Raw genomic sequence first — 23,531 nt, 5'->3', positions numbered from 1 at the left:
CTCACTATTTTGTCCATACGATCTTTGGACTCCTGGGTTAAAGGGATCTTCCCACCTCAGCCTTTCCAGTAGCTGGCACTGCAGGTGTATACCATCATGCCAGGTTTTAGAGATCATAAGATGATTCAGATACCATCATCCATGAATTAGACTCATTCTGGGTTTTACATATAGCAGCTACTACATTTTTTATGACATGATCATGTAAGGAGTGATATTATTTGTAGAGTACACTGGAGATAAAGCCTGAGGCTCCTGGTGGTGGTGGTAGGAGGTGGGCAATTGGGCATCCCTGGGCCAATAGCACAGGGTTGAGGGAGAACAGTTCTCAGCACAGCAGGAGCCTGTGCCATACCAGCAGAAATACTCTTCCATGAGGAACAAAGAAAGGCTCAGGGATAAGAAAATACTTTTCCCCAACTCCCATAAATCAAAGGCATTTCTGTAAATCAGTGACAAATTCTCAGAAAGGGAAATGAGGAAAACTACCCATTTACAATAGCCTCAAAAAAAAAAAAACTTTGGAATCAACTTAACAAAAGAGTGAAAGATCTATATAATGAAAATTACAGAACCCTAAAGAAGTCAAAGAAGACCTTAGAAGATGAAAAGATCTACCTTGCTCTTGGATAGGCAGAATTAATATTATCAAAATAACCGTACTTCCAAAAGCACTATACAGATTTAATGTAATTCTGATCAAAATCCCAATGACATTCCTCATAGAAATAGAAAAAGCCATCATGAAATTCATCTGGAAAAATAAGATATCCAGAATAGCTCAAGCAATCCTTAGCAGGAGAAGTGAAGTAGGTAGCATCACTATACCAGACCTTAAACTATACTACAGAGCAATAGTAACAAAAACAGCATGGTATTGGCACCAAAACAGACTGATAGGCCAATGGTATCAAAAACATGCACTGGAGAAAAGATAGATAGACTCTTCAACAAATGGTGTTGGGAAAACTGGAAATCCATATGCAACATAATGAAATTAAACCTCTTTCTCTCACCATATACAAAACTCAACTCAAAATGGATCAAAGACTTAGGAATAAAACCAGAGACCCTCCATATAATAGAAGAAAAGTAGGCCCTAATCTCCATCATGTGGGATTAGGCCCCAACTTCCTTAATAAGACTCCTGTGGTGCAAGAATTAAAATCAAGAATCAATAAATGGGATGAACTCAAACTAAAGTGAAAAGTTTCTTCTCAGCAAAAGAAACAATCAGTGAGGTGAATAGAGAGCCTACATCTTGGGAGCAAATCTTTACCCCTCACACATCAGATAGAGCACTAATCTCTAGGGTATATAAAGAACTCAAAAAGCTAAACACTAAAAAAACAAATAAAAAACAAATAACCCAATCAATAAATGGTCCAAGGACCTGAACAGACACTTCTCAGAAGATGATATACAATCAGTCTACAAATGTATGAAAAAATGTTCATCATCACTAGCAATTAGAGAAATGCACATCTACTCTAAGATTTCATCTCACTCCAGTCAAGATGGCAGCTATTATGAAGACAAAACAATAAGTGTTGGGGAGGATGTGGGGAAAAAGGTACACTCATACACTGCTGGTGGGACTGCAAATTGGTACAACCACGATAGAAAGCAGTATGGAGATTTCTTGGAAAATTGGGAATGGAACCACCATTTGACCCAGCTCTCTCTCTCCTTGGTCTATACCCAAAAGACTTAAAAACAGCATACTACAGTGACATAGCCACATCAATGTTTATAGCAGCACAATTCACTATAGCTAAACTGTGGAACCAACCTAGATGCCCTTCAATAGATGAATGGATAAAAAAATGTGGCATATATACACAATGGAATATTACTCAGCAATAAAAGAGAATAAATCATGGCATTTGCAGGTAAATGGATGGAGTTAGAGAAGATAATGCTAAGTGAAATTAGTCAATCCCAAAAAACCAAATGCCAAACGTTTTCTCTGATATAAGGAGGCTGATTCATAGTGCAGTAGGGAGAGGGAGCATGGGAGGAATAGAAGAACTCTAGATAGGGGACAGGGGTGGGAGGGGAAGGGAGGGGGCATGGGATTAGAAATGATGGTGGAATGTGATGGACATTATTATCCAAAGTACATGTATGAAGACACAAATTGGTGTGAATATACTTTATATATAGCCAGAGATATGAAAAATTGTGCTCTGTATGTGTAATAAGAATTGTAATGCATTCCACTGTCACTTATAAATAAAAATAATTAATTAAAAAGGAAAATACTTTTCCTCTTATCACAAAAAGCAGACAGCACACTTTAAGCATGAGAAGGAAGTGTGTTTGGTCTGTCCTTATCCTCAGTGATCAACCTGTTAGATCATAGGAACCTTCATTTCACCAAAATCACTGTACTTTCCAGTTTCATTTCTGTATTATCCTTTCATTACTTTTTCTCTTTGGTAGACCATGCTCTCTACACCATATTCTTAAATAGCTACTGATTTTTTTTTTAACCTACTATCCCAAAGGACTGAGCGTCATCTTTTCCTAGGGCTTTTGAACCTGACTGGTCTCTCCCTTCATGTGATCTCTGGTAGGATGTATGACTTTCACAGCCAGATTGACCGCCTAACTCTCTAACCTCATGACTCATCCCCATTCACATTTAACAAAAATTTCTTTCTTTCTCTGGCTAACATAATCTCAAATTTTAATTTAGCTCTTAGACAGTGGCTATTGTTAGTACATAAAGTGAAGTAGGGTATCTTAAGGAATAATTAAGAAAAATTCTTAAGTTTAGCAACTCTATACTGAAACCACACTAAAAAACTTTTAAGATATCATTAAATACTTTAAACGATATCATTAAATATTTTAAAAGATATCATTAAATACTAACTTTATTAACATTTTCTTTGTAGGTGGAAAAATTGGTGGATTCGTGGAATTCTTACTCTAACTATGATTTCAATGTTTTTCCTGATCATCTATATGGGATCCTTTATGCTGATGCTTCTTGTAAGTGTTTGACATTTTCTTAAGTGTCTCTTGCTCTGTTTTTCAGCATTTATATATGATTGACATAATTCCAGTATTTCATAAAAAAGAAGGTAATCCATGCTTTGTTAATAGCAAATTTAGCTCCTTTAAGCATCTTCTAGGTCATGAATGGATTTGGGCTAATCATTTCTGCCTGTAAATAGCCAGTGTGTTCAATCAGAAGAGACCAAGTGTATTTCCATGTGTTCAACATTGTGCTGAGTGTTAGACCTGACAGAAATACACACATAGCTTCGGCATATATATGATTATAGCTAGATCCTTGTCTCCAAGGAACTTAGGGCAATGGCCGAGACCTTTAGATAACCATTGACTAAGTACTGTGGTAAATAAGTGGGATAAGTCCAATGAGAACATTATTAGAAAAGCACAGTAAAAAAAGCATGTAGTGCAGTCTGAGGGGAGGGATGGAAGGACTTCCAGAGTCCTGGAGACTAGACAGGGAACGTGTTATGGTTTGGATACTAGGTATCCTCCCAAAAGCTCAGGTGGTGATGCAGGGATGTTCAGAGGTGAGGTCATTAGATATGAAAACTGTGTCCCAAATGGTGGCTTGATCATGTGGTAGATTTACTGTGTGGTAACTGTAGGCAGATAGGGTGTGGCTGGAAGTAGTTCCCTGGTGGTGTGCCTGTGGGGCTTATATGTTGTCTCTGGTACCTTGATCTCTCTTTGCTTTCTGCTTCCATGAGCTGAGCAGCTTTCCTCTGCTATACCCTTCTGCCACGATGTTCTTCTGCCTTAGCTCTGGCCCAGAGCAATGGAGTCTGACTGTAGATTGAACCTCTGAAACCATGAGCCAAAATAAACTTTTCTTTGAGTTGTTTTTGTCAGACATTTTGGTCACAGTGACAAAAAAGGTGACTAAACAAGAAGACTTTCCAAGGTGGGGACTTTATGGACAAGGTGTGGAGGTAGTGGGAGAACATGGTGTGTTGTAGGATCTGAGGTTGTACATGTGGAGGGAGCTAGGGATGGGACTGCAGAGGCCAGGAGAAGCCATTCTAGGAGTCTGGGTTTTCGCTGTGTATGAGAATCCCAACGGTTGAAGACAAACAGGTATTTTGAGCTCATAATTTGTTTAATAAATGCTTCCATGATGCCTGCTGTGTGCCAGGTTTTGTGCTGGTTCTGGGATATAATGAAAAAGGTGATTATCTCTGCCTTCATGGAGCTTGCTACCTACACTTTAAAGAATTGGTTGTAGATATATGTCTCTATCTATATCTGGTTGAAAACTATGATGAGCATTTGAAATAAAGAATAATACTATAAGAACAGAGAAGGAGCTAGGAGACTCTACAGAAGCATTGTGCCAAACACAGAAAACTGTGATATACATGTTGAATAGGAGTAATCAGTGAGGTGAAGGGAGGACCCTAGAGGAAGATCCTCATATACAGAGGATTTCTGTGTATCTCATTGTGGTGGGAGTGAGGAAAAAAGCATTTGTTCAACTAATTTATTATGTACTTTCAGGGTGCTGAGCATGGTTTGGCAGTGAATAGTGAGAGTATGCTCTTGGGATTGTGCACTGTGTACCTCTTCATTATTATTGTTGTTGTTATTTAAGGTCTGCCCTCCCAGGGCATGCCTACCTGCACACAATCCCAGGTATGCGAGCCCCCTCCTTCCCTTTTATTATTTTCTTTATCCATTTCTTAGCTAATTTGACCTCTTCCTGTATACTCACCTCTATTCTTTCAATGCTCTTGCCTACTTAAAAATGCATGTACGCATCTCCCTTGTCTTCCCAACTCCATGCTCTATCCTATTTGTAGATGATAAGCTTATGGGCAACATAAGCTTTCCTTTTATATTATAAAAAAATAAGTCTTCAAGTGAAAGTAGAAACAATGACAACAACAACAAAAAACCTCATGAAACAATGTGAATTGGCTCTTGAAGGGCTATAACACCTCTTTTACACTTTCTTCCCTCATTAATTTTGTACTTCCTTGGGGATATCAAGGAAATGAAAATGAGTAAGAAATTACTTTCATAGTTCTATTAATTTGCTGGCGTCTTAAAGAAAATACTTTTTCTAACAAAGGAAAAAGTATAATGGATAATTGAGAGGCCAGAATTAATGTGAGGGTAGAGAATGCCAGTTTGAAAGCCAGATAGGCATATGTGGGTGTCTGGTGTGATTGCTGGATGGGACCTCTAATTCCTAGTTTTCTGAGTCTTTGAATCTTTGAATCCAGCAGTAACAGGACCCCCCTCAGGCTTGAAGACTCAGGCATTTAATTAGCAAGTCTGTGGAGAACAGTTGGCTGTATGATGGATGTATTGGACTGGGGAAGAAGGGACCTGGGACCAAGTGATGTCAGGGGCTCAGTAGGGCTTGGAGGCTTAAAGGAACCTTTGGGAACCCAGCATTCTGCCAGAGTGGAGAGAGTACTATGAGCAAAGTTCTATATGGCTGGGTACCTTAGAGAAAGGTGCTTTTCCTTGAGCACTGGGCCTTTGAACCTGGAAAAATGAATAGGGATCAGATCCTGGAAAGGCCTTGAAATGATATGTGAAGAAGTTTGGATTTTATTTGGAAAGCACTGAGGAGCTACTGAAAATATTGGAGATGATTTGGCCCATTAGAGGATCTATAGAAGAAAATTTTGATTTGAGATATTGCAAAGGTATCCTTGATGCATTGACTTAGGCTGATTTGGTGGGCACCCCTGTGAATAACTTACGTTTTTCCCAAACTATCCAGTTGACTGGATGAAGACTACTTTTTAGCCACAATACAGCAATATAATTAGGCCAGTATTAGCCCACATCATATGAAGAAGCAGCATAGGCACAAACAGCATCAAACTGAAGCTAGCCTTTCTTAGTTTGTATACCAACTGACCATGTAGCCACTCTTTTATGAAATTCAAAATCCTCTTTTTAAAAACATTCATGCCAATTTAGATTGTGATTTTTAAAAAGAGAATCATAAACCTGCCAAAATGACTTGGGCTTTCTTTGTTTATTTTTTCTAACCTGAAAGGAAAATGTAGTTTTATTACAAGTTGTTTGCTTTGATTGGTGAGTTTAATCAGAAAAAATACAAGAGGATCAGAGGTCATGGCTCAAATGGTAGAGTATTTGCCTAGCACATGTGAGATGCTGGGCTCAATCCTCAGCACCACATAAAAATAAATAAATAAAAACAAAGGTATTATGAAAAAAGAAAAGAATATTGCAGTGTTAAAGATGTAGTTAAAGTAGATTTGAACTCTTGTTGCATATTTAAGTTTATTGAATATATATATATATAGGTTACTTTTATACTATGTTTATGTCAAGGGAATATGAATGACATACACAGTTGTTTCTCAGTTGATGTTTTTAATGTATTTTATTTTTTATTTTTTTTTTTTAATATTCATTTTTTTAGTTTTAGGTGGACATAATATCTTTATTTTACGTTATGTGGTTCTGAGGATCAAACCCAGTGCCTCATGCATGCCAGGCGAGCACTCTACCACTGAGCCACAACCCCAGCCTTTAATGTGTTTTAAAGTCTTTATATTCTTATTTCTAACGGGATAATTTATAATTTTGAAAAGTATAGAATATACCTTGTTTGTATTTGCTTTATAATGTCAGCACTCAGTAATGACTAATTCGACATAGTTTTATTAAAAACTTAATACTGGGGCTGGGGATGTGGCTCAAGCGGTAACGCCATGTGTGGGCCACTGGGTTTGATCCTCAGCACCACATAAAAATAAAATAAAGATGTTTTGTCCACCAAAAACTGAAAAATAAATATTAAAAAGTTCTCTCTCTCTCTCTCTGTTCTCTCTCTAAAAAAAAAAAACAAACTTAATACTAGGAAATGATAACTACTATCAGATGGAATTCATACTACTGTCTATTTAAAAGGAGCTTTGTCCTTCAGTTTTTAATTTCTAGTTCATGTTGTGTTCATGCATTCTAAGTATGTAGTTACTAAAGCATATTTTAATTTAGGGGTAAATATGAATATACATTCTAAGAGGTTTTTCCCTTTTTGAAAATTACTATAACAATTGTTAATTCATTGAGTATAATTTACTTTCAAATAGAGTGTTTACTTTTTTTCCATTGTGAGAGTTGAAAAAGTATATTAAAATTATTTTCAAAAATAATTTTAAAAAAATCACCCTACCCCTACCATCAGCTACTCAAAACTCAGTTAACACAGCCATTTGATATAGTTTCTTATATCCTTTTTTTTTTCTTTTAATTTTCACTTTAAAAACCATGGTTGTAATAATGTTGTGACTAAAATTTTGTCTCCTGCTTTTTAAGCCAATCATGTCCAAAGTTTTGTTTTGTTAAGTGGTCTTTATCATTGTCAGCTTTGATAGATTCAAGATAATGCATCATGATTTATTTAAGTTATTATGTGATGTTTAAACACTTAGGTTATGTTCTGGTTTTTTTTTTTATTATGAATAACAATATCTTGAACTACTCAAGTATAAGTTGTAACTTCATATATAAGATTATTTTCTTGGAATAGATTTTCAAAGTGAAAATAGCATTCATTGGTATAATCCGTAAGTACCAGAGTTCACTCAGCATTTCCAGATCTGAACTTCATTCCTTCCCCCGGCCATCCTGTGTAAATCTGTGTTCCTTCCCAAATCTTGTTTGGTGTCCTTGCATGTTCCTGCCTTCCCTTGGCCCTCCAGCTTCCTCAACAGTCAAATCCAGTTTGTTCCAGTTCCTCGCGGTGTCCTGTATCTCTTCCTCCATTCCTCTGCTACTGTCCTGTTAGATGCTCATTCATGTGCAGTGCGATCACGTCCTCTGACCTGTGTACTCTTGCCACCTCCTTTGTCCCAGATCCTCACATCTGTTCCTGTTATTCCACTCCTTTGTGCAGGCTTGAGCTGTTTTCTAGTGCTTTTCCACAAGGCTCCTGGTCTCCCCTCATCCTCACCTTCATGTTCCAGCACCTCTGAGCAACTTGTAGTTTTCTTATCAAGTGACTGCACATTCCCCTCCTTTGGCCCAGCCCACCACCACCCACTGCTACAGGTTTGTGGGCCTGTACATATACACATTTGACTCCTTCCACATGGTAGTGTAATTGAGTGCTTCTTCCCTGCTAGACTATAACTCTCTGAGAATGATGCCCTGTGTTATTTTTGAGTCCTTAGTAACTGTAAAGTAGTCAATGAAGTATTGGTTGTTGTTTTTAAGACTCTTAACAAATTAATTGGATCAACAGAATTCTACCAGTGAACATTGATTGCTATCAGTAACAATTTCTGCATAAATGGGTCATAATCACTCAGCCTTGAATAATACTTATATTTTAAGGATTTTTTACTCTAATGTTTTGAATTCCCTCTATTCTGTTTTCCCAGGAGTTCCATATTAATTCTCCCTGCCAACTGTAGTTGATGATCATATAAATATATGTGTGCTGTTTTAAAATACTTTTCTTTTCTCAGTAAAATACTACATATAGTGCAAATGGTTGTTCTCAAGTAAATATGTTCATAGAAATTGCATCGGTGCATTTTATATTTTAAAAGTTCTTTGGTTCTATCAATAGCATGGCTTTGCTACTTTATCTTAATATTGAGCATTGTCTCCATTCTGTGATTATTTTTTTAAGAAGTAATCCTGGAACTTCTGATGTTATATACAAAGGTTATTTGAAGAACAATTTAATTGTCCTCTTTTCTTTATATTCTAATACATTTAACAACTTTCTTCTAAAAGTACTCTTTATACTAGTTAGTATAATGTTATTTCTATCTTATAGCTATGAGTTGACGCATTTACTTTACTTTCAAATAATATGTTTAATTTTTTCCATTTTGAAAGGTGAAAAAGTATATTGAAATTAAAACAAATTTTAAAAAAATCACCCCAACCCTATCATCTACTGCCCAAACCTCGTTAACACAGATTCTTCCTTTCATCCTTTTTTTTCTTTTAATTTGTGCTTTTAAAGCCATGGTTGTAATTAGTTGTGCTCTCTTATATGATTTGGCCTGCAAAAAGCATAATGGGGAAAAATCAGTTTAAGAATATTCTAAACAGTAAGTCTGGTAAAACTAATTTGTGAAGATATTAAAAAGAAGTCCCAGAGTATATCCTCAGACTGAGTTTGGTAAGCTTTTTTCCTGAGAGGGACCAGATAGTAATATTTATGCTTTAGGAAGTTGCATATGGTTTATAACATAATATTTGACTTAAAAAAACTCTTTAAACTTAAAAATTTATTCTTAGCTAAAATCTGTGCAAACAAAAAACCTTGAGTTTTCTTTCTAGAGGTTGAAAAGAGTTCTGCTGCATTCACAAAGATTTTAATCTCTCGGTTTATAAGTGTTCAACTTGCCATTAGCCCTCTGAGTCTTGGAATTGATCTAAGCAAAGTCCTAATAAATATGATGTGAAAACTTGAGGAATTGCCCTCACCAAGATCTGTGATATAGCAGTTTAAATAGAACATCAAAAAATTGATAAACATATTTACTAGGCATGCATTTACGACACTACCAACAGAACTGCATGAGCTCTGTTGGCAGGCCATAGTGTGCAGATGTAGAAGGCTGCTGATAATTTGCTATGGTACATAGCACAGCTCTGATGAGGAGAATTGTTGCTGGCCACCAGAGACCTGGCTCAGCAGTGAGAATAAAAAGACCATTCCCATTTCTTGGATGACTGGGTAGAAGATGTTCTAACTATTTGTCCTGATGATATCTTTATTCTTTGTTAAGTACACCAGACTGTATGGTTAAAGATAAATATGTACAAGCAGATTTTCATGTGTGATCATTTTTCTAGGGTAACTTAAGAAACAAAAATGAGAAAATTGGACAAAACGATTGTCTATCTTGGTAGGAACAGTCTAAAGAAATGAAGTAGTAACAATGGAAGTAGTCTGATCATCCAGACTCTATCCCTCAAACTTTAAACTCCAAGGCCACCCCCTACCTGGGGGCAGATGTCTCAAACCTTTTTGAATAAAACATCATTTTACTTACCTTTTAGGCCATCACTTGATTTAAGAGACATTGAATATTGAATTGTCATTTACATGAATTAAAAAATTTATAGATTAAAAATTTCTAAAAGATATGATCAAACACAAATGTAAACCTTGAGAAACATAATATTCTCTCTTGGTTTCAGGTTCTGGGCATCCAAGTAAAATGCTTCCATGAAATCATCACTATAGGTTACAGGGTCTATCATTCTTATGATCTTCCATGGTTCAGAACACTGAGTTGGTAAGTAAAATCTGTTTCCAGTTTGAAAATCTGATTCTTTTCTAAAGTTTATAAAAACAGCATCCTGATAAATCATTGTCCACTCAGTTTATGTTATAGATTGATTTTGGAGAAAGGTAAATAAAAAGAATGTAATACAGTTTTGAAAAGAAGAAAATAACCTGTTTTATCACAACACAACTTTTTTCATAGCTCATATTTCATTCTTTGTAGAGATATGTAATTTATAATAAATATAGATACCTTTCTTTTTTTCCTTAACATTGTATCATACATTTTTATATCTTTTAGGATCATAATTTTATTAAAATGTTTACTCATAATCTTTTACTTTATTTTTCCTCAGTTGAAAAGAATACAAAATATTTTATATACACAAATGTATGTAAAATTAGAAAAAAATAATTGGATGATTTCAACATTTAAATGTTTACTCATAGCTATCAAGACCTTGACCAGGAGATATGATATCATAAGAATTTATATTTAACCTAAGTGGTCATGCCTTTTAGCATAGTTGTTTCATTAGTATCAGCCAAGGAACCTATCATCTTTGGGGTTTAGAGTAGTGAAAACAGTTTCTTGATTTTGGTGATAGCTGATTTTCCTCCTAGAGGTTTTCTTTGTTAGTAATGGCAAAATGTAAGGGAAATGTTAGGTGGGTAAAGTAATTAGAGAACAATTAAATGTTACATCATGCAATACTACTAAGTATGGGAAAAGAAAAGATAAATCAGGATGGGCTCCAGTGATTATAGAAGGCTTAATAAAATAAAAGAGAGATTAACTGACTCTGAAATAAAAACAAGCTTTGGATGAGAAGAGTACTCTGGGTTGGAGAAGCAGGACCCATCAGGGTCTAGGTATGGCGTGTACTACAGATGGTGTTACATTGGTGACCTTCCTGAGCAGAGGTATTTATTGGGGAATAATGGGCAAAAAATTGGATTGGTGGGCTAGGTTAGGCCTTGATAGCCTTACAGAGGAGTCGAAGCCATATCACAGGATAACTGAAGAAGGTAATGCAGTTGATGGGGAAAAGAATACTTTTGGGAATAGTGGGGTATCATTCCATCTGTGAGAACCTGAGAGAATCCACTCTTTTTTCTTGGACTGTTCTCTAGCCAGCTAGGACTTTGCCTTCCAGAGCAGGAGGCACAAAGGAACTATCTAAGGCAGTATTTATCAGCCTTTTTCTGAGCTTACCCTCTGTCTGAGGGAGGGGACACACTAGAGGAGGGACAGATGATTTATGAAATTTTAAAAAGTTTCTCCTAGAGAATTAGACCAGAAACTAGGGTAAAAAAACATAGAGTCAACTACTTTCTCAGCAGGACCTCTAAAGCTCAGGAAATAATGCCAAGAGTTAATAAATGGGATGGCATCAAATTAAAAAGCTTCTGCACAGCAGAAGAGACAATTAGGAATGTGAAGAGGATCCTACAAAATGGGAAAAAAATCTTTGCTAGCTATTCTCTGACAGAGGATTAATATCTAAAATATATGAAGAGCTAAAAAAAAAACCCTTCATACCAAAAAATCAAATAGCCAACAAATAAATGAGTACACGAATTAAAAAGATGCTTCTCAAAAAGTACCTGAAAAAATGGCTAACAAGTACCTGAAAAAATGTTCAACATCATTAGCAATTAGGGAAATGCAAATCACTACATTGAGATTTCATCTCATACCAGTCAGAATGGCAGTCATCAAGAATACAAATAATAACAAATACTAGCAAGGATGTGAGGAAAAAGGAACACTTTTACATTGTTGGTGGGATTGTTAAATAGTACAACTACTATGGAAATCAGTATGGAGGTTCCTCAAAAGATTAGGCATGGAACTATGGTATGACCCAACTATAGCACTCTTTGGTATTTATCATACAGAATTAAAGTCATCATACTACAGTGATACATGCATACTCATGTTTATAGCAGCAAAATTCACAATAACCAAATTGTAGAACCAGCTTAGGTGTCCATCAATGGATGAGTGGATAAAGAAAATGTGGTGTATATATACACAATGGAATTTTATTCTGCCATAATTGAAAATGAAATTATGTCATTTGCAGGAAAATGGATGGACCTAGAGACTATAATGTTGAGCAAAAAAAGCCAAACTCAGAAGTTATTTTTTTCTCATATGCAGAAGCTAGAAAGGAAAAAGGAAAAGAAAGGTGGGGGTGAAACTCCTAAAACTCAAGGGGAAGATCAGTAGGGGAAAGGGACCAAGCAGTGAGATGGGGAGGGAGCAAGGAAATGCTGGGAAATGATACTGGCCAAATTATATTGTTATATTGTGTATTGTATGCATGTACAAATATGTAACAACAAATTCCATCAGTATCTACAACTGTAATGCACCAATTTAAAAATGTAGGGCCTGGGCTCAGTAGCATGCACCTGTAATCCCATTAGCTCCAGAGGCTGAGAAAGCTGGATCATGATTACAAAGCCAGTGCCCCTGGGTTCAATCCTTGTTACAAAAAGAAAAAGAAAAATTGTGGGGAGAAAAATCTTTCTCCTAGAGAGTTTTACCTGCCATTAGGTCCTTTTGTCTAGTTTCCCTTTATCTGAGCATTGAAAAGAGCAGAAAAAGATGCCAATATTGTGTGCAGGACAGTGGGAGAAGGTTAGACTAACTCTTCTTCCTTTCTCAATCTTCTTAGAGCAGGTGGGGATGTGTCCTGATGGTTACTATTACAAAGCACTAAACTGTACTTTGAGTACTTGGGAGTTAATTTTCAGTGTGTATGTTGTATTTTCTGCATTGTTTTCTCTGGCGTTATAGTTTGGGTTAAAGATATGAACTCTATTCAGTAGATAGTTGTTGACTGATTTTGAATCGGTCTTCTGAATTTGGTTTTGTATCATCAAAATGTAGAGAATTATTCAATTGAGTTTGAGGGAGGAAAGGCTTCAAATATTTAAAGGAGTTAATTGTTTTTAAATTATAGGTACTTTCTACTGTGTGTAAACTACTTTTTCTATGGAGAGACTGTGGCTGATTATTTTGCTACATTTGTTCAAAGAGAAGAACAGCTTCAGTTCCTCATTCGCTACCACAGATTTATATCATTTGCCCTCTATCTGGCAGGTAAGTTGAGGACTTATTTATTCTGTGTCAATATGTAGCTAGTATATTTCCCATGTTTATTTTTACTTACGCTATTTAAATATATAATATATTTTATTTGTTACATTTTGTTCCAGTCTCTCTTTTTAAATATTTCTCATGTGTAAAGCTATTTCTTCTATTATGGTCTTAAATAGCATTTACTCCCTAATGGTGGTTTTTAAAAAGTACTAGATTAATAGTACTTTTAATTTTCTTTGAAAATTATAGTAAAGAAACTTTAAAATGCACAGTAATTATTAACCAAATAAAATTTACAAGGAAACTTTTGTATATATGTGTGTGTATAAATGTGTATTTCTCTAACACACATATAGAGAGAATATATAGGAAATAGAGCTTTCGTATAGAATTCATTAGGGTTATTAGTTTTCCCAACATAGTTACTGTATATGTATATGTTTATTTGGTGTGCTACACCACGTTTTTATTTTATAGATTAAAAGTTATATATTAAGTTAGAATTAACATATTTCTTTTCCATAAAATTTTACCAATCATAAAAATCAAGATTCCTAATATGAATCCTAGCTGTAGCACTTAACTAGTCAAGTAAACATTGGGAAATTTAATTTTCTTCAGGTCTCACTTTTTTTTTTTTTTTTTTGGTGGTGCTAGGGATTGAACTCAGGGCATTCGGCTTTGTGCATGCAAGGCAAGCACTCTACCAACTGAGCCATATCCCCAGCTTCATGTCTTAATTTCTTTGTAGAGTTTATAGAACAGTACCTGGAACTACAAGTATTTTTTACTATTACAATTATTTTTACTTTGAAAGAAGAAAATGAATTTTATTTGTAAATTTTCATTTTAGTTATTAATAGTTATTGCTTTAGCACCTAGAAATTTCTCAGTAAATCAATTCTTTTACTGTTAGTACAGTTTTGGAAATCTAATACAGCGTAGTGATTCCTTTCCATTTTTCATGAAGCTGAAAATCTACAGAGCATGTGAGTAGTGTGTCCAGTCCTTTAGTTTGTCATTTTACTCAGTAGTTATGATGGTGATGTTCTTCATGGTGCTCCTACTTGAAGACAGTTGTCTTTAGTTCCTTGGCCTTCTCATTCTAGAACATGAAACACAATCTGAATTGATAATGGTAATTTTCAGAGACTTGAGAGGGTTTTTTTGTTTGTTTGTTTGTTTTGGTGGATGGGATGCTACATTTTCTGAAGGATTTTCTTCCTTTTACATCAATTGTTTTGTACAATCCATTTTCTGATTCTATTCCTTTATTTTGAAAATCATTACTAATGTGTTTGTAGAAAATAAAGTCTTAACAGGTATTAACATATTTCTTTTCTTTTAAGAGTAAAGGAAGGTATTTATTTGAAAGTAGTTGGTCTGCCTGCTTTAAATTCTGGTCAGTTTGAATGTTCCAATCATGAAGAGATTTTGGTGATACCAGGTTAAAGGATCATACTAAAATTTTGTGGAGTAAAACATTGACTCTGATTCTGTGTTTGTCAAAGCACATATGTGGCACTATTTCCTGAGAAAGACTCTAGGTATTTTCTCTCATTTACCAAACTAACAATCTTGATTTTTCTTTTTCTATTTCTTCTTCTTCTTCTTCTCCTTCTCCTTCTCCTTCTCCTTTTCCTCCTCCTCCTCCTTCTCCTCCTCCTCCTCCTCCTCCTCCTCCTCCTCCTCCTCCTTCCTCCTCCTTCCTCCTCCTCCTCCTCCTTCCTCCTCCTTCCTCCTCCTTCCTCCTCCTTCCTCCTCCTTCCTCCTCCTCCTCCTCCTTCTTCTTCTTCTTCTTCATGTGGTGCTGGGGACTGAACCTGTGCATGCTTGGCCATAGTTCTACCATTAAACTATACCTCCAGACCACTGATTTACTTTTTAAAATAAGGAAGATTCTGCATAGATTATGTCCTAATTACAGGAGAGAAGAAAATAATGTCTTCTCAATTCTTATTTAGACTAACAACACTGCTTTTCTGGCATTTTTCAGTTTTTAGCACTAATATTAGCCAGAGAAATATGCACAGTGGCTTCTGTTCTTTTTTTTTTTTTTTTCAGGGATTGAACTCAGAGCCTCACAACATGTAGGCAAATGCTCTACTACTAAGCCACATTCCTCGCCAGACTTCTGTTATAGAACCTAACAATTATTTTATTTCCTGTGATTATTCTTATAATTACTTAGTAATAATTATGATTAATTAAAATATAAAGCATTTATATTATATATATCAGCTTTAAAAATCAATTTCAAAGATTTATAATTTATAATATAAGCACCACATTCTAAATTTTTCCCATTTTTCTAGGTATTAGGTCTACTTCTTAATTTATCTTAGAAATTATCTATTGACTTCTTATTAAAACATGGCTCACTTCTCCATAGTCAGTTGTTTTTAGTTGTTGTTTGCATTATTAAATGGCTACCTAAAATGTCATTTCCTATAGAATCAAATAGTATCTATGATTACATTTCCATTCTTGTTTTCTCTATCCTGAATAACTGCCTTACTCTTTCTTTTAAACATAGGTAAATTTTGGAGTAGAGATGCTTAATTTTTCCTTCAGGTCTTTTCCGTGTTTGTTGGTAATTTTTCTTTCAAATGTTTCCACAGATCAGATAGTCTGTCAATTCCCTTTGTCTCTGGAGACCTCTGAGTGGCTGTTCCCTGTAGACTGGCTGCTTGCAGGCCTACCACCCAGCTGCCCTTGTGATTTAGGTCCCTATTTTTGTTCTTTGTCTTCTACTTTTTTGGATATCACCCTCACTTTGTTGAAGCATAGCCTCAAAAAGTTTCCTGTGAAATGATGCATAACAGATGAATGTTTCGTGTTCATACATTTCTAAAAATACCTTTAGTCTATTCTCATAGTTGCTTGCTTTGGCCGGAGCTTTGCACCTATTGTTAGGCTTTTACTTAGCACTCCAGCTCAGAAGCCGAGGCCTCACTCTTGCCCACCACTGAGCCTTTCAGTTTCTCTAGAAAACACCTTTAGTCACCCCTGGTACCTCATTTCTGCTGAAAGTTACCCATGTCTTACAGTTTCCAAATTTGCAGGCATTTTTTTTTTCAATTCTCCTTGGCATGTCTTCAATTCTCTTTGTTCTCGCCAGTTTTTTTCTTAATTTCTTTACATGTTGTTTTAGTGGTATGCCAGGATAGAATAGATTCTACTTGCTCAAAACAGAAACCTTTACCTCGTTCTTTCCTTTTTCTCTTGGCTTAAAACAATGTATTAGTTTCTCTCATAGTCCTGTGAATTAACAGGGCTTAAACAGATAATTTCTAACTCAAAGCCTCTCATGATTGCACTAAGAGGGAGGCTGTTGCTAAAGTCTTTTTAAGTCTTGAGTTGGCTGGATATCCAAGATGCACATTAGTGCTGGCTATTCATCAGGGTGACCTCTCCCTCTGGTGTGGGTATTAGAGCACAGTGGTGGGTTCTGAATGGCGAGCATGACAAGACTTCTACTCGTTTTTTGTGAAACTAGTTTTGCAAAGTGAAAACATAATATACACCCATACTAAAAAAATTTCAGACTAAAATGTAGTATTCTGTGAAACCGTCTTCCTATCTCAGAGCCTTACTTACTCTCTCCAGGGGCTTACTACAGTTATTTCAGAAATCTCCCAAGTATTCAAGTTTACATGCTCCTAGCTCCCTTCACCTCTCAGTCCTTTTTTTTTTTTTTTTCTTGCTGTACTTGGGATTGAACCCAGAGCCTTGTGCATGCTAGGCAAGCACTCAACCACTGCCTAGCTCTTATTATTTTATTTTGAGACAGATTTTGAGTTGCCCATGTTGGCCTCTAATTTGTGATCCTCTTGCCTCAGCCTCCCTAGTAACTAGGATTACAGGCACGTGCCACCATGCCCACTCCTTACCCATTGCCTTATACAAATAAGAGCAGACTGTTCTCTACTTATGTTTTCCACATAATATAGCGCATAGTTGTTTTTATATCGACACCTCTAAATTGATCTCATTTTTTCCATATCTATAGTTACATCTATGTTGCTGTACAGCGATATTTGATTGGCAGAATGTCAGCATATAAGGTGACTACTATTCCCTTGGCTTACTTCCCCTTGGTGGTTTGCTATAACTTCTCAATTGAGTGGGGACAGATAAGTGAAATTTATTTTCTTTGTTGTTTCTGCTTATACATTTTACATATCCCTTCCCAACCAACCCCTTTTTAGTTGTTTTTGTTTCATACATTAAACCTTTGGACTCATAAAATAAAAATCAGTTTTTTTTAACAATATAGTGATTTCTGCCTTGGTTTCACTTTTGCAATTGGTATTTTAAAAAGCTCATTAAAAGTCATCAGTCATTCTTTCAACATACATTTGAGTGCTCCCCCCAAATTCTGGATAGAGTGTCAAAGTGTTAAGGATATAAGGAGAAAAAATGTGGATAATGTACCTTCCAGAGTCTTAGAGCTGTTAATTGTGTCTCCCAGTGCATTGCTGAAACACAAACAAGGATCAGTGGGTTCATGAAGAAAGAGAAGAGAAATGGCAGGTGCATGAAAAGTAGAGGATATGCAGGCCTCTGTGGACAGTAACTGGAGTTACTGTTTGGGAAGGGCATCTGGGAGGAGCAGCCAGCTAGCTGTGCCAGCCATGGGGCTTGGCAGGGGGTGTTCTGGGTCTGTAGCAGGCATTAGAAACTGGAAAGGTAGGCAAGATCCACATTTTGAGAAGCTTTGTATGTCATGGGTAGGGTTTGGACTGTATCCCTGGAATTCCACTGGAGGATTTTATACTAAAAGAAGATATAATGAGATTGTGCTTATATAAGGGGATTGGAGACATTAGCAGTGAGACTAGGTAGGAAACTACTGCTGAAATTCATACTAAAGAGAGTAAGAGCTAGAATCCTTAAGGTTTGTAATTACTACTAAGAGGGTTATGAATTAAAAAAATAAAGATACTGTAGTTGATCTTAGAACCCACCAGTAATTTTATGACAATTTATGAAAAATTATATTTTGTATCCCTGGTTACTCATTTTATTGAAATAATTATATATTCATCTGCAGTTATAAAAACTAATAGTTCCCTTTTATGTTTTTCCCAGTCTCTACCAGTTGTAATGTTTTGCAAAACTCTATTATCACATAGGAAATTGACATTAGTACAACCCTACAAATGTTACTCTTAAAATGCACCCTTATAGTAAACTAGGAGATACTGAGTAAGATGATGAAACTTCTAATACAAAATAAACATAGAATTCTATATCTATTATTGTTTCAAGCATGGCCTAAATATGGCCTATTGAACTATAAATACCAACTGTGTGACTTCTGTTTGTTTTACTCCCAGGGCTCAATTCAGGGTCTGGCATTTAGATTCCCAGTACATATCTGTTGGATAAATGTTAAAAGGCTGAGAATGTGCAGGGTACACACAGTGCTTTTTAGTGATATTTTCTTACCATCATCACTGTTTTATTTGTGGTTTTGAGCTGGTTGGCAGCATTATGAGCTTGGTCTAGCAAATGAAGTTAGACTTTAAAACATAAGTGAAGAGGTAGAGTGCTATGTTGAGATATCTATACCTTTCACTAATACTGTGGAAATCTTTGGAAGTTGGTTAAATAATATTCCAAAGGCCCTTTCAGAATTTTTAGTTTTATTATAGTGATAAAATGACTTTGAAAAGTTTAGGTCTTTACAGAATTTAAAAGCAGAGATAGCCCATCCTATTCCATTGATGTTAAATTTTATTGAAATGTGATGTAGGTATCTCTGGGCTTGACCCCTCATCAAATTAAATGACTTATTTCCTAGCATTCAAGATGACTCACTCTCTAGAACCTGGAGGTCATTCTGACATTTAGATAATTTTGTCATAAAGTGAATTTGATAGAGTGCAAAAAAAAAAAAAACATTGAGACTGAAACTAATTAGACAAAAAATTGCTTTAAAGACTAGATACATATAAAAAAGAATTTTACACCAGTTTGGTGATTTGGATTTAGGGCTTTTTAGAAACTAGAGCAGCCATATGTTTAGCAGTGATGGGTAAATGGACTTAATGGGTTTGACCCTTAATATCACCACCTTAGTACCTGTTTAGCCAAGTAGAGTGACACACATATTGTATTTAATAAATACTTTATTGGGCTTGGGATGTATGTAGCTTGGTGGTAGAGCACACCAACATGCACAAGACCCTGGATTTTATCCCCAGTGCCACAAAAAGAAAAAAACCAAGATTTTCCTTAATCTCAGCTGATATGATTAATTGATTTATATGAAAATTTCTTGCATATTTATTTAAATTTATTTGTAAACAGCTCAATTGTAGTTTAGTGTCTGAATAGAGGCCTACATAATACAGCATGCTTTTGCATTTATTTAATATGATGTTAGAAATTTTTGGAATTTTGATTGTTTGGTGATTGGAATGAAAAATGTAACCAAGTAAAAAATGAGGGAAGAGTTAGTGAGCTCCACTATTCATACCTGGGTCCATCTTAATGGCTATTAAAAAAAACTTTATTTTTTCTTGATATTTTTGTATTTTCAACTAGACTTTGAATTCTTGAATACTAGTACCTATCTTATTTATTTATTTATTTATTTATATCTATCTGTGTCTGGCATATCATAAATCCCCAGTAATTTTTTTTATTGTTTGTCCATTTTTCTGAAATTTCTTCAGTCTCATCTTTTGGACTTCTCAGTGCTTCATTTTTTTGTGCCCCACTTTCTTAATAAATCTCATTCTCTTTTGTTGTCCTTTGAATATACTTCTCTGTAGTCTATTAGACAATTGGCTCTTCCATAACCACCTGAGGAAATCCTTGATACTGGGCAATAGGATGTACACAATTGATTGTTGCAGACAATGCCAGGCACAGTATTGTGTTCATGAGTGATGATCAGTAAGTGTAGTTAAACATGATTATACTTCCAGAGCTATATATCAGGAAGCCCTTCCAATTAACACTTTTTTAATAAGATCTGTAATTTTAATTGGAAACACAGCCATATAAATATCCTTTGCTAATTAGGGAAAAAATAAGACTGGACCTAAAGGTATAAAATATTCTTCCCATAGATTTATTGAAATGCAACATATATAGGCATTTTTTATATTTAAAATAAAATGTTCACATGGCCATATGGTTACAAATGAAAATTATGAAGTTCATATATTCATTTAAAAATTTTATTTGTTCTTTTTAGTTATACATGACAGTAGAATCTATTTTGATATATTTATACAAACATGGAATATTTCTTGTTCTAATTAAGATCCTAGTCCTGTGGATGTGCACAATGTTGAAATACACTGGTGTATTCACATATGTACACAGGAAAGTTAGATCAGATGCATTCCATTGTTTTTCCTATTCCTGTCCACCCTCCCTTCCCTTCATTCCCTTTCATCTAATCCACTGAACTTCTGTTCTTCCTTCCTACATCCCTTGTTGTGTGTTAGCATCCACATAACAGAGAGAACATTTGACCTCTGATTTTTTTGGAATTGGCTTATTTCAATTAGCATAGTAGTCTCCAAATTTATCCATTTGCTAATTAATGTCATAAAGTCCTTCTTCTTTATGACTAATATTCCATCGTGTGTATGTTGTATGTGTGTGTGTGTGTGTGTGTGTGTGTGTGTGTGTGTGTATTTATACCACATTGTCTTTATCTGTTTATCGGTTGATGGGCATATAGGTTGGTTCCATAGCTAAGCTATTGTGAATTGAGCTGCTATAAACATTGACTACATCACTATACTATGCTGATTTCAGCTCCTTTGGATATATACTGAGGAGTGATATTATTGGGTCAAAAGGTAGTTCATGTTTTTTTTTTTTTTTAGGTATCCCCATACTGCTTTCCAGAGCAGTTGTACCAATTTGTAGTCCCACCAGCAGTGTGAGTGTACCATTTTCCCCACATCCTTGCCAACATTTATTATTACTTGTCTTCTTGATAATTGCCAATAAGATAGGAGTGGGATGAAATCTCAGTGTAGTTTTAGTTTGCATTTTTCTCATTGCTAGAGAAGTTGAATATTTTTTCACATTTTTGTTGACTGTTCATATTTCTTCTTTTGAAATATGTCTGTTCAGCTCTTTTGCTCATTTATTGATTGGGTTGTTTGGTTTTTCTGGTGTTAAGTTTTTTGAGTTCTTTGTATACCCTGGAAATGAACTTATCTGATGTGCAGGTAGCAAAGATTTTTATCTTATTCTGTAGGCTCTCTGTTCGTGTTCTTGATTGTTTCCTTTGCTGTGAAGAAGCTTTTCAGTTTGATACCATCCCATTTATTGATTCTAGATTTTGCTTCTCGCACTTTAGGAATCTTGTAGAGAAATTTGGTTCTTAAGCCAACATGTTGGAATGTTGGGCCTACACTAGTAAGTGCATGGTTTCTGGTCTAATACCTATGTGTTTGATTCACTTTGAATTGAGTTTTGTGCTGGGTGAGAGACAAGTTATATTTCAATTTATTACATATGGATTTCCAGTTTTCCTAGCACCGTTTGTTGAAGAGGCTAGTTTTTTTCCAATGTGTGTTTATGCCACCTTTGTATGAGGTAACTGTATATGTGTGTGTTTTTCTCTGTGTCTTCTATTCTAGTTCATTGATTCTCATGTCTCGTGTTCATCTGGGGTGTCTTTACTGCACAAGGATCTAGTGTAACTCATCAGCAGTGTCTTTGATCTCTGATATCACTGTACCAAGATACACCATGGTGCCACCTGAAACGTAGGTTCTCTTAGTCTCTCTCCCCAGTTTGCCTGTGGTGGATCAGCACCGGCAGCAATGGATTTTCTTCGTTTATTTTATTATATCCAGCCTTCAGAGTCTCCAAGATGTTCTTAGAGTCCAGTATTAAATCCCAGTAAAATCCCTCTTTTCACCCACCTCACTGAGAAACTATTTATCCACTTTCCTTGACTCATGCCATGGAGCAGCTTGGAAAGCAGCCAACTCTACACCTATTCTTCCTCATCCTCCCTCCTTTTTTCCCTGTAGAACCAGTTAAATAGATCAACTTTCAGCTTTCTCATCCTCAAAACCTCAGTGATGGTGGCCAGCAGGCAACTGATACACAGTGAGAATGAGCAGATACACCATATCTATTTCTTTTGGGAGTTGGAGCGGCAAAAGCATGTTTTTTTTAAAAAATAATATTTAGCTTTAGATATGCTACAGAAACTTTATACATCCTTAGTTTAAGTCAAAGAAGTGTATGATCTTCAGTAGTCAACTAATTATATCCTGGGTCAAGTAAGAGTGAGTTTCCAAGACTGTTTTAGTTAAAGTGTCCATTAGGAAAATATTGGATGATTCTATTGGTGATTTTGTTGGAAGAAATGCTTAAGGATAAATAATACTACATAATTTCAAGAAACAAAAAAGGCCATATGTTGTAGAGTTGTATTTGTGAGGAGGTAATTCACATTTGATGATATTTGTCCTGGGAGAGTTAGGGGGTCTGTTGGACAGTAAAGGAGGTTCCAGCAGCATGTCCCATGTCTCTGCTTTTCCCTTTCCCCATGAGCCTTTGCACCAAGTCCAGTCTACATCCAACTTTAGCCATGGATCATTTGGCATAAATCAGTATAGAAATTACATTATTACTTGAGCTGCCTGACAAATCTACCTGCTATGGAAGAAAAACTTAAGAAAAACAATATTAGAAGGAGTCTTTTATACAGCTGGCAACTGCAATGCCATGAATTCCATGGTTTAGCTCTCACCGCATTCTTTGTCTCTCAGATAGCATAATGGCTTTCTGTTATTTTTCCACTCAAAAAATATTTGTTACTGTAGCAGTTTAGTTAAATGACTCTGTAGATGACAAATAAGAGGTAGGAACCTTCCTGCTTCCTTTGTCACCCTCCCTTACACACTTACACATTTAAATTCAGTCTTGATCCAAGTTACCTATGGTTTGGTCCTTTCCTCCTCTGAGAACAGCAGCACACTTGCTTACTCTAGTGTGTAGTACTGCCTTGGTAAGTGAATGTGGATTCTCAAAGGACAGTGTTTTATGTTATATTGATGAGATCAGTTGATTATTCATTTTCTCTCTCAGGGAACCTACTCCAAAGATGTTGCAGAATACCTGACTGTTCATCTGAAATCAGACTGAATTTAT

The 23,531-nt window shown here is 35.6% G+C and overlaps 1 protein-coding gene across 1 annotated transcript in view; it reads left to right on the top strand.

Annotated features, from left to right (window-relative positions):
* Cds1 (CDP-diacylglycerol synthase 1) overlaps positions 1 to 23,531 on the top strand; it is a 64,455-nt gene that overhangs the window by 24,033 nt on the left and 16,891 nt on the right. Inside the window, exons 3-5 of the mRNA XM_077803460.1 lie at positions 2,904 to 3,000; positions 10,180 to 10,277; positions 13,243 to 13,382. Coding sequence (XP_077659586.1) covers positions 2,904 to 3,000; positions 10,180 to 10,277; positions 13,243 to 13,382 — 335 coding nt within the window. The remainder of the gene's footprint in view (positions 1 to 2,903; positions 3,001 to 10,179; positions 10,278 to 13,242; positions 13,383 to 23,531) is intronic.

The sequence above is a fragment of the Urocitellus parryii genome, chromosome 10, assembly GCF_045843805.1.
Source record: "Urocitellus parryii isolate mUroPar1 chromosome 10, mUroPar1.hap1, whole genome shotgun sequence".
Lineage (NCBI taxonomy): Eukaryota > Metazoa > Chordata > Mammalia > Rodentia > Sciuridae > Urocitellus > Urocitellus parryii.
Note: the sequence above shows the minus strand (reverse complement) of the source record. Positions and strands in the feature narration are given on the sequence as shown.